Source organism: Myotis lucifugus, unplaced genomic scaffold (genome assembly GCF_000147115.1).
Source record: "Myotis lucifugus unplaced genomic scaffold, Myoluc2.0 scaffold_82, whole genome shotgun sequence".
Classification (NCBI taxonomy): Eukaryota; Metazoa; Chordata; class Mammalia; order Chiroptera; family Vespertilionidae; genus Myotis; species Myotis lucifugus.
This window is the reverse complement of record NW_005871130.1, coordinates 2,525,006-2,535,629: the sequence shown is the minus strand read 5'-3', so window position 1 is coordinate 2,535,629 and position 10,624 is coordinate 2,525,006. Positions and strand designations below refer to the sequence as shown.

The 10,624-nt window shown below is 43.2% G+C and overlaps 1 protein-coding gene across 1 annotated transcript in view; it reads left to right on the top strand.

Moving 5' to 3' along the window:
• The first annotated feature begins 5,420 nt into the window (after positions 1–5,420).
• The window catches only part of LOC102440293 (cytochrome b5), a 28,459-nt gene continuing 23,255 nt past the window's right edge, over positions 5,421–10,624 (top strand). The window contains exon 1 of the mRNA XM_006090788.3: positions 5,421–5,699. Within this exon, the coding sequence (XP_006090850.1) occupies positions 5,571–5,699 (129 nt within the window). The 5' untranslated portion in view covers positions 5,421–5,570. The remainder of the gene's footprint in view (positions 5,700–10,624) is intronic.

Here is a 10,624-nt window from a genome sequence, read left to right as displayed (position 1 = left end):
ATATTGAAGTTTTTAATTATGCTCACATCACCAAACACCCAAGTACTAAATAGTCCATTTCCATTCACATAAAAGGTGAAACATATGGGCCTTATTTCAACCTTTATTTGAATAAACAAACGATAAAAATCTATGACAGAAATTTGCATACCAACTGTATATTTAGTTGTACTAATTATTTTATAGACAGGAATATTGCTTTGGTAATATTTGTAAGATCTATGTCTCAGACATATAAATTGAAATATATATTTATGGATGAAATTATATAACTGGAAATTGCTTTAGAATGATTCCATGGGAGATAAGGGTGGCGATAAAGAAGAAACAAAATTGGCTGTTTTAATAATTGTTGAAAATGGGTGAAGGTTTATATTATCTGTGCTTTTATGCATTATACATAACATCCTCTCTACTTTTGTATATGTTTGAACTTTTATATAATAAAAAGTTTTTTGAAAAAAAACTCCTCCTCCCCCTCCCCCCCTCTCCCCTCTCCCTCCCTCTTTCCCTCCCCCCTCCCCTTCCCCTCCCCTTCCTCCCCCTCCTAACCCTAACCCTATGTTCAAGACCCACAGGTTGAGAACCGCTGGATAGAGGATCCAGAAATTGACCCAAGCCATTATACTCAATTAATATTTGACAAAGGAGGCAAGAGCATACAATGGAGTCAAAACAGCCTCTTTAATAAATAGTGCTGTGAAATTTGGTCAGATACATGCAAAAAAATGAAACTAGATCACCAACTTACACCATACACAAAAACAAACTCAAAATGGCTAAAGGACTTGAATGTAAGACGGGAAACCATAAAAACCCTACAAAACTCCATAGGCAGCAAAATTGCAGACATATGTCGTAGCAATATCTTTACAGACACAGATCCTAGGGCAAGAGAGACTAAGGAGAAAATAAACAAATGGGACTACATCAAAATAAAAAGCTTCTGCATAGCAAAAGAAACCATCAACAAAACAACAAGAAAGCCCCCTGCATGGGAGAACATATTTGCCAATGTTATCTTCAATAAGGGTTGAATCTTGTTGTATTTTATGGCATTGCCTGCTTCGGTTTTTGGTCTGAAGATACCTTCTTGTTCAGGTGGCCATTACACCTCTGCCCCACGAAGAACCTGTTGGAAGCTATTGTAAGCAGGTAGGCAGGTAATCATGAAAAGCAGGTCCGGAGCAGTGGTAGTGGGGATAAACAGGAGAGCGCTGATTAGAGAGGTGTTTAGGAGGAAAAACCTATAGGACTTGCTGATGGATGGTTCCCAAGCTTCTGACTTGGGTGACACAATCAACTGTATTTCATAGAACTGTCCTTGAACCCTTTACAAAGTTAAAGAGGATATCTGGAATTTTTCTTATCTACACCATTTCACTCTTGTTCTATTTACTTGTGCTGGAGACAAGAGTTTAAAAAAAATAAATTTAGTATTGCAACAATGCCCTACAATCAAACATTTACTCTCCCTAATTACCTGCTCCTACTTAAAGATGGATATAGCAGGAACATGTGCTTAAGGAAGTATTTACAATAAGATGTCCTACACATAATTGACTTACTGTCTGATGTTAACTGAGGGAAATCACCTTACTTCAGCAATGAATTTAAGACATTTGTATCAGGTTTGTGATCAGATAATATCCATTGCTCTTTGCTCCTCATTTCTGCCTCTGATTGATCAGAGATTCTCAACTGACATTCTGGTCTGTTATAAATATATGTGAGTAAAAGCAACTTCAACTCATACATGATTAATTTTAAAATGAATAAAATTTTAATAATTGAGAAAATTTTGGAAATTATTGCTAATAGAAGGGTAATTGTTTAGAAATCAATCAAGCTATATATACTAGAGATATATAGGGTGTCCCCATAAATGTATACACACTATAACAGCTGATAGCTCAATTTAAAAAATGAAATGTATATTAATAAACATTGCCTTTATAATTTAAAGTGTGTGCATACATTTTTGGGACACCCTATAGATATTTTGGGGAGGATAGAATAACATATGGTATCATGAGTTTTAAAATACATGGATATAATGCAAATTATCCATGTAGACATTTGAATTAGAGTCCATCTTTGTAGAAGTACCCATTTGTTGAGAGAACCAGCTTTCTATGGTTGTAACTATACAATAGCAAATATAACTATTTACCAAAATGGGCAGGAAAGGGATGCTCATGTAAGTCTTGTGCACAAGTTGCAGAAGGAATTGGAAAATAAATTTTAAAATAATGTTTGCTTATTTTTGTCTTACAATGAAAGAGAAGGCTGAGTGCTTTCTACAGTATATTTTTACCTGAGGAATTTTAGGAGTAGAACTGGTTTTCTAAATGTTTATACAAATTCATTTGCTGGAGGGGAAAAGGAAGTATTTGTCTTCCTTTACCAGGTTTGTTTGTTTCTAAATTTGCCTAAGTTTACTTCACCTTGGAGCACCTGCCAGATAGGATGTTTCCTCATACCTGCGTTTTAGAATAAGGAAATTTTGTTGAATAATAATAATAACAACACTAGTTAAATCTGTTGATTGCTTTCTGTGCCAGCCCCTGTGCTATGCATATTATAAGCAGTGATTTAGAAGAGTTAACCATCTGGCTCATAGTTATGCATCTGATAAGTCACACCTGATAGGATCCAGGTCGCTGGCACCAACCTTTTCTTTTTCATCACTTCTAGAGTTATTTGGAAATGGGACTGAAATCTGAAACAACCTTGACATTGAATTTAAAGATAGCCATTCACTCAAGAGATGCATTGCTTTATCTTGGGGAGATTTAGTAGTCCTGACAACTGTTAGGGAAATAGTATAATTTTTGTTTACTATTTTTAAAACATATAGGAAATTTTAACATTAAATGCAAACATTAGGAAAAAGAAAAGTCTCTAATCAATAAACTTCCACCTCAAGAAACTAGAAAAAAGCAAATAAATAAACCCAAGGCAAGCAAAAAGATATAATAAAGACAGAAATCAATGACATTGAAAAAAAAGAAAAACAATAGAAAAAAATCAAAGAGCAGAAAAGCTGGCTCTTTGGAAAGATCAGTAAAATTGACAAATCTCTAGCAAGGTTGACAACAAAAAATGGGATAAGTCACAAATTACTAATACCAGGATATCACCACAGACCCTGCAGACATCGAAGGATAGTAAAGGACTACCATGAACAACTATATACAAATAGATTTATCAATTTAGATGAAATGGACCAGTTCCTCAAAAAGCACAAACTACCACAACTCACCCAGAATGAAACAGAAAATTTGAATAGCTCCATAACTGTTAATGGACATTAAACTCATAGTTTAAGACCTCCTAAAAAAGAAATCTGCTGGCCCATATGGTTTCACTGGATAATTTTACCAAACTTTTAAAGAATAACAACAATTGTACTTAATCTCTTCCAGAAAAATAGAAAAGGGAATACTTCTCAACTCAGTCTATGAAGCAGTATTACTCTTATATCCAAACCAGACAAATGTAATGCATAAACACAAATCTACACACTATCTCATAAATATAGATGCAAAAACTCAACATAGAATTCATCCTGTATAACAAAAGGCCAATATGCAAATCGACCAAACAGTGGAACGAAGGATGGATATGATGCGCACTGACCACCAGGGGAGCAGAAGCTCAATGCAGGAGCTGCCCCCTGGTGGTCAGTGCACTCCCACAGCCGGAGCACTGCTCAGCCAGAAGCCAGGCTCATGGCTGGCAAGTGCAGCGGTGGTGGTGAGAGCCTCTCCCACTTCTGTGGCAGCGCTAAGGATGTCCAACTGCTGGCTTAGGCCAAGCTGTCAGTTGGACATCCCCAGAGGACTCCTGGACTGCAAGAGGGCGCAGGCCGGGCTGAGGGACACCCCCCGCCCCCCTGAGTGCACAAATTTTGTGCACCCGGGCCTCTAGTTAATAAATAAAATTATTATATAACATAGACAAGTGGGGTTTATTTCTGAGATGCAGGGTGGGTTCAGTATTTGAAAAGCAATGTGTTCTATTATATAAAAAGGCTAAAAAATGCTTGAGACGCTTGGAAAAATGTTTTCTTCTTGATGGCCTGCATTCCTATAGAGGACGTAAGGGGTGGGGGAAAGTGGGGACTGACATTCATCCAGGACCTAAAAATGGAAGAACTGTGCTCAGCCCCAGGGAGGATGACATACACGTGCACCCTGTTGTGTAAGTTCTTTTGGAATTAACTACCATTTCTGAAAAGGGCCTTAATAAATATCAGATGACTTTTTAATATGATGGCATTTTTCTGCTTTGTTTTCTCAATCATTTGTAAATCTTCATATGTACCTCCCATAAGGCTGCTGGGAGGTATTCTTCCAGACTTTATTCCAGGTGCTATCCATCATTTAGGACTCACCTTAGCCATATACAGTGGGGTCTTGACTTACGAGTTTAATTCGTTCCGAGACTGAGCTCGTTAAGGAGCTCGTTAACTCAAATTACTCTATCAACTCAATGCAAAAAATCAACCGAGAGACAGCTGGTATCTCAAAAAACTCGTTAGTCGGGACACTCGTAGGTCAAGGCCCACTGTACTATTGAGACAAGACAAAGAGCCAATACCAGAACTCGCCTAGCCAGTGGTCAACAACGGACAAGTACTTGTCTTAGAAGATACAAAAATAATCAGAACGTTTTTAAAATATATTTAATCGATTTCAGGGAGAGTAAAGGAGAAACATTGATCGGCTGCCTCCTGCACGCCCCCTACTGGGGATAGAGCCCAACCCCGGGCATGTGCCCTGACCAGGAATGGAACCGTGACTCCATAGGTCGAGGCTCAACCACTGAACCTGGCAGGGCCAGAATGTCCTAGCTTTTTATGAACAGTTCCCCTGGGTTTGTTTTTCATGTGAGAACTGGGCAATTTGAGGGCGGGGTGAGGGAAGGGGTTGGTCAAGCGAAATTAGAGTGAGTTTGTTCTGGGCAGTACCCTTGTCCCACCCAGACTAAGTGACCGCGCGGTGTGTTTTAACGTCCACCAGGCTCGTTTCTCTCTCACGGAACGCTAACAAGTTACCGGAGACTCGCCGTGGAGACTGTTAGAAATTAACGCGCCCGTCTGGCTGATCTGACGTGATTGGGAAAGAGCGGCGATTTTGACGTGCGGTCGCTGGCCCCTGTGGACCACCCCGCCGGGTCCGTCCTTCCTACGCAAGTGTACCTCCCTGTCACCCGAGTCACCCCCGGGGCCCCCCCAGCTTCCCTCTCCTCCTTCTGCGCAGGCGCAAGGAAAACTCCGCATCGCCCCACCCTTCGCGCAATAGGGCATCTTCAGCCAATCAACACCCGCTTTGGGCGGGGCGTGCTGGGTGGAGGGTGTCAGTCGAGGGTGGCCCCTTGAGAGACACGGATTCTGGCCAATCATCGGAGGCCGTCAGCAAGCCGCCCTCTCCGAGGTGCCGCTTGCCCGCCCCAGGCGCCAGCCGGGACCGGGGGGAATGTCCCAGCACTGGCTCGGAGAGACGCGCTTTGCTCCGCCCGGCGTGGCTGCTGTCTGCAGGCCCTGAAACTCGCGGTGTTCCGAAATGGCCGAGCCGTCGGACAAGGCCGTCAAGTACTACACCCTGGAGGAGATCCAGAAGCACAACCACAGCAAGAGCACCTGGCTGATCCTGCACCACAAGGTGTATGATGTGACCAAATTTTTGGAGGAGGTGAGTTGGTGAAACGCGCCGCGGACCGGGGTTTGGAGGTTCTCTGCTGGGACCTGTGGTTCGCAGCGCGGCCGGGTTGCGGTACGAGGCTGTGCGCGTGCTCCTGAGCCTGCCCACCCAGTTGTGCACACTTGGGAGAGGTCTCCGCGCCTGCACGTCTCTGTGTGCACACCTGTCTCTGCACACACAGGGTCAGCCGCCGCTTCTGCGCCCTCTGAGTTTGCGTGCCGGTGTATGTACTCCTGGGAGCGCCCACTTGGGTGCGACCGGAGGCGCCTAGGCCGGCGCTGTGGCGGGGGGAGCCGTGGCGGGGCAGGCGTTGCCTTGGGAGCCCATGCGCGGGCGTGTAGGACCGCGGCACCACCCAGCACTTAGTGGGAAACAAAGTCGCGGCTGGATTGGCTTCCCTGGCAGAGGGCGCAGCTACGCGGGAGGATGTTGAAAGATCCCCGTTTTCCCCTGAGTTTGCATAAACGGGATCTTCATATGGAACGGGGTCGTCCACTTCTGGTATTCCCCGAGAGGATTCCTAAAAGGAGCAGGTTGGATGCCCCCGCCCGGGAGCTGTGGGGTTTCCTCCAGAGGGGACTCTGAGGTCGGAGTGTGTGGACCGCACCCACACCCACCCGGTGATTGTGAACGCGCCTGATGAGGACTTTGCCACAAGGTACAGAGCTGGACTCCTGGGACTGCGTGTGGGTGTGTGGCTGGCTTTGAGGAAGGAAGGAAGAGGGACAGAGCAGTAAAAACGCTGCCAGTGGGACTTGATCCTAAAGCAACTTTGGACATTGTAAAACAACTTCGCTTAACGTAAAGGAAAACATCCTTTTGTTAAGATTCTTTGTATTAGATGATCATTTTTGCAATAAATTCTTAGGGGCTTTTCTTTGCTACCGTTGGAGGTGTTTTATCACCGTGGGGGAGTCTGAGTCATAAATCTTAACATTTAACTTCCTTGATCCCCCCCAGACAATAAAAGAGAATGTTTAGTGATGGGGATTCTTTACATAGTTTGAGGGGATAACTGAGATGGAGCCCTGGGCTTAGCTGGATTACAGTTTGCATCAAGGGACTTGTTTTGCAGAGAATTTTAAAAAACTGTTTTAAAAAAGATTGGAGTTGATGTTTATCAGTAAGATATTTCACCATGAACTTGTCAATTGGTGGAGTGCCAGAAGATAAAATAGTGTCCTATTTTAGTTAGGAGTGGTTTTTGTTGGAGTCACATCTGATTTTTCCTGCCCCTTATGCTGAACTACAGAGCTTATTTGCCATTAGAGTTTCTTGAACTAAACACCCTGAGCATAACATCGGGCGTAATTGACACTAAATGTCTACTTGAACTGTTTCTCCTCTCCCTATGGTATAAGTAATTCTGTAGTTTTAAGATCCAGTGTGTGCTTTCTTTATTCATGTCTATTAAAAAGGATAGATCTATAAAAGATTAGTAGGCTGTTTTATATTATGAAGCATCTATCATTTCTTTCTTTTTTTTTGTGGGTTCTGACCTACACATTGTGTTGTACAGAAGGCCTCCCTCGCCTTCCCCCACCAGATGTCAGCACCCCTCCCCCAATTGTGCCAACCAAAAATGTTCCCAGTTTTTGACAAGTGTCCCCTTGGGGAGAAAAATCATTCCTAGTTTGGAAGGAGTTCCTGCTCTAAAATGTGTTTTGCATAACTTTAAGGGGTACATTTCTCAGAAGAAGATAGTAAGAGGAGATTGTTAAACTTTACTGTAAACCATTTACTGTTAACATGTCATTGTTTTGAGGCAGGAAGGGGGAATTATACAATGTTTTTTGAGTAAAACTGGAATAGCTCCCAAGTAAAATTTGAGGAAATGAGTTATCACTAATATTTGGTAATGAGTACTTATAGTGAGATAACAAGAAACTGCTGTTTCTAGTGATTTAAATAAACCCCAGTTTACAGCAGTCGCTATACACTGTACTTTTCTCGATTGGTACTTGGTACTGTGCTCCCTGTAGTAGCGTCCCTGAGACTTGAGTTTGGGTCCCACTGTTCTCTTCGGGACCTTCCTTCTGATCAGTCAATGTGGTATTTGCTGAGTGAGCTCTTTTCGCCTCCATGTCTGTCAGGTCACCGGAGCTCCAGAGGAAGCAGGAATACGGAAAATAATGTTGTGGACAGGAACGGTGACATAGCTGTCTTCAGCCATCGGGAGTATCCCTGGGAACATCACATGTGGGCTCTAGTAAATAGGGCCTCAAATCAGTGGACCAGAGTGGAAAGGGCTTGATCAGCTCACAGCAGGGCTGGATTTAGGTAGAAGAGGGAGGTGGCTGATACTTTGGAAGTAGAACTACTACAGGGGTCCTCAAACTACGGCCCGCGGGCCACATGCAAATACAAATATTGTATTTGTTCCCGTTTTGTTTTTTTACTTCAAAATAAGATATGTGCAGTGTGCATAGGAATATGTTCATAGTTTTTTTTTAAACTATAGTCCGGCCCTCCAACAGTCTGAGGGACAGTGAACTGGCCCCCTGTTTAAAAAGTTTGAGGACCCCTGACCTACTAGAAGGAGCGCAGCATGCAGAGGGGAGGACTCCCACTAGCCTGTTCTAGCTGGAATCCCCAGCACCAGCTTTCCCAGCACATCCAATTCCACTTTTTGGGGAATGTCTTCCGTTTGCCATCGTTGCTTTGTTGTCACTCTCTGTGACATCTCTGCTTAAGGTAGGGTCCTAGTCTTTGGCTTCCCACCCCAGCAGGACCATCCTAGGATCCCTGCCCCTGGCTTCCTGCATCTTAAACACACACCTTCTCCTTCACAGGACTGCAGGATGCTCTGACAGGGGTTCTTCCTTCTTCCTCAGTCCTCCTGTTCCATTATTTTACAAGGCCACGGCTGAGTATCTCATCCCTACTTTTGAAACAAAAAAGCCCGGAAGATGTCTTCCCCTATTCCTTCCCCTTTCTTCTATCATTTAAAAGCTCCAGAAATTCATGAAGATTTTGCATCCTAACTAAAGAATATTCTGTTTTCATTAATTTACCTAAATAGGCAAGGTTTGTTGCGGGGAGGGGAGGCTTCCTACCTCTAAAGTGAACTTTTAACTATGGGCAAGATCTCCTTATCCTATGAATTCACCCATCCATATGGACAACATGGTTTCCGTGGCATCATTCAGAATACCATAGATTATATGCATGTCTATGTTCATGTTGAGAAAATGCATAGTTGATGGGTGGAAGAGGGTCCTGGTCTGCTGCCTATACTCTCTGTGCCTCAGATGCCTTATTTAAAGTAAAATGGGAAGATGATAATAGTGCCAACTTCATGGGGTGATTATAAGAATTAAACAAAATAATGCTGGTAAACGCATAACACGGTCACAGGCGCAAGATCCGTGCAGTAAATGCAGACTGCTACATCAGCCGGGTCAGGGTGGGGTATGGGCTTTCTTTCTGTAGCATCAGATGTAGCTGAGTGCTAATATGAGATTTTAAGTAAAGGTGTATATCTGGCAGGTGCTATTGAAACAGGAGAGTGTTATTAAAAAATTATATTCACCCAGTTAAGAACGTAGGTGAAGTTTCTTAGTTGCACAACAGGCTCTGTCCCCTGAAACAATGGCCTTAGAAGCTGTTTTCATGTTCGAAAGGACGGTAGACACCTGAGAGGGCTTAATGTTAGTGGTCAGCTAAGTAGCAGCAGGTGTTGAGTTACTATCTGATACCAACCTGCAAGATTATGAACTTAGCTGCCTAAGTATTTTGAACTAGTTTTTTTTTTCTTTCAATCCTGAATTCTAGTTTTTGAATTTATACTGATGAAGTTGGGTCTGGTCATATGATTATATTATTAGTAGGGTTGATGAGTATAGAACATTGAAGGGAAGTTATTGAAATGAAAATGTAGGCACGTGCGGCCAGGAAAAAAGGGTGGTTTACTTTTCTCTTTCTGTGATTTGGGCGACAGCATTGACTCAGCTTTTGAAAGAGCTGTGAAGGGAGAGAAGGTGTTGCATAATCGATGACAGCCAGTAGGTGTTTAATTTGTGAAATAGGCATCTTCCTGAAAAATGTTATGAGCACAATGCTGTTGTATCCAGTTGCCCCTCCTTTACATGATGCAGATGGAAATTGGTTTCTCTACCAGTGGTCGGCAAACTGCGGCTCGCAAGCCACATGCGGCTCTTTGGCCCCTTGAGTGTGGCTCTTCCACAAAATACCGGCTCTTCCACAAAATGCCAACTTCTGCGCTTGGGCCACGAAGTTTCAATTGCACTGTATGTGTGCGCCCGCACATGGTATTTTGTGGAAGAGCCACCCTCAAGGGGCCAAAGAGCCGCATGTGGCTTGCGAGCCGCGGTTTGCTGACCACGGCTCTAGACCATTTCTGGGGACCCTGGGGTTATGATGCTTTCGATCTGTGTCTAGGCCAGTGATGGCGAACCTATGACACGCGTGTCAAAGGTGACACGCGAACTCATTTTTTTGGTTGATTTTTCTTTGTTAAATGGCATTTAAATATATAAAATAAATATCAAAAATATAAGTCTTTGTTTTACTATGGTTGCAAATATCAAAACATTTCTATATGTGACACGGCACCAGAGTTAAGTTAGGGTTTTTCAAAATGCTGACACGCCGAGCTCAAAAGGTTCGCCATCACTGGTCTAGGCTGATCCTTAGCATCATCTGCCTCATAAGGCTGCTGGCTCCAGATTCTCTTTTGCTTTCATCATCTTAGGCAGTATCTTTATAGCAGCTTTTGTGGTAAGGACTTACTTTTTGTTACTGTCCATTGAACATGGCTGCTTACTTTGCAGAGACCAGTGGTTCTGAGCCTGGGGGACCTCAGTGCTCCTGGAATCCGGAAAGAGACTGTGGGTGTCTGAAACTCAGTGTCCTTAATTTTGAAAAACCATGTATCTTTACCCTTGATAGGGGCT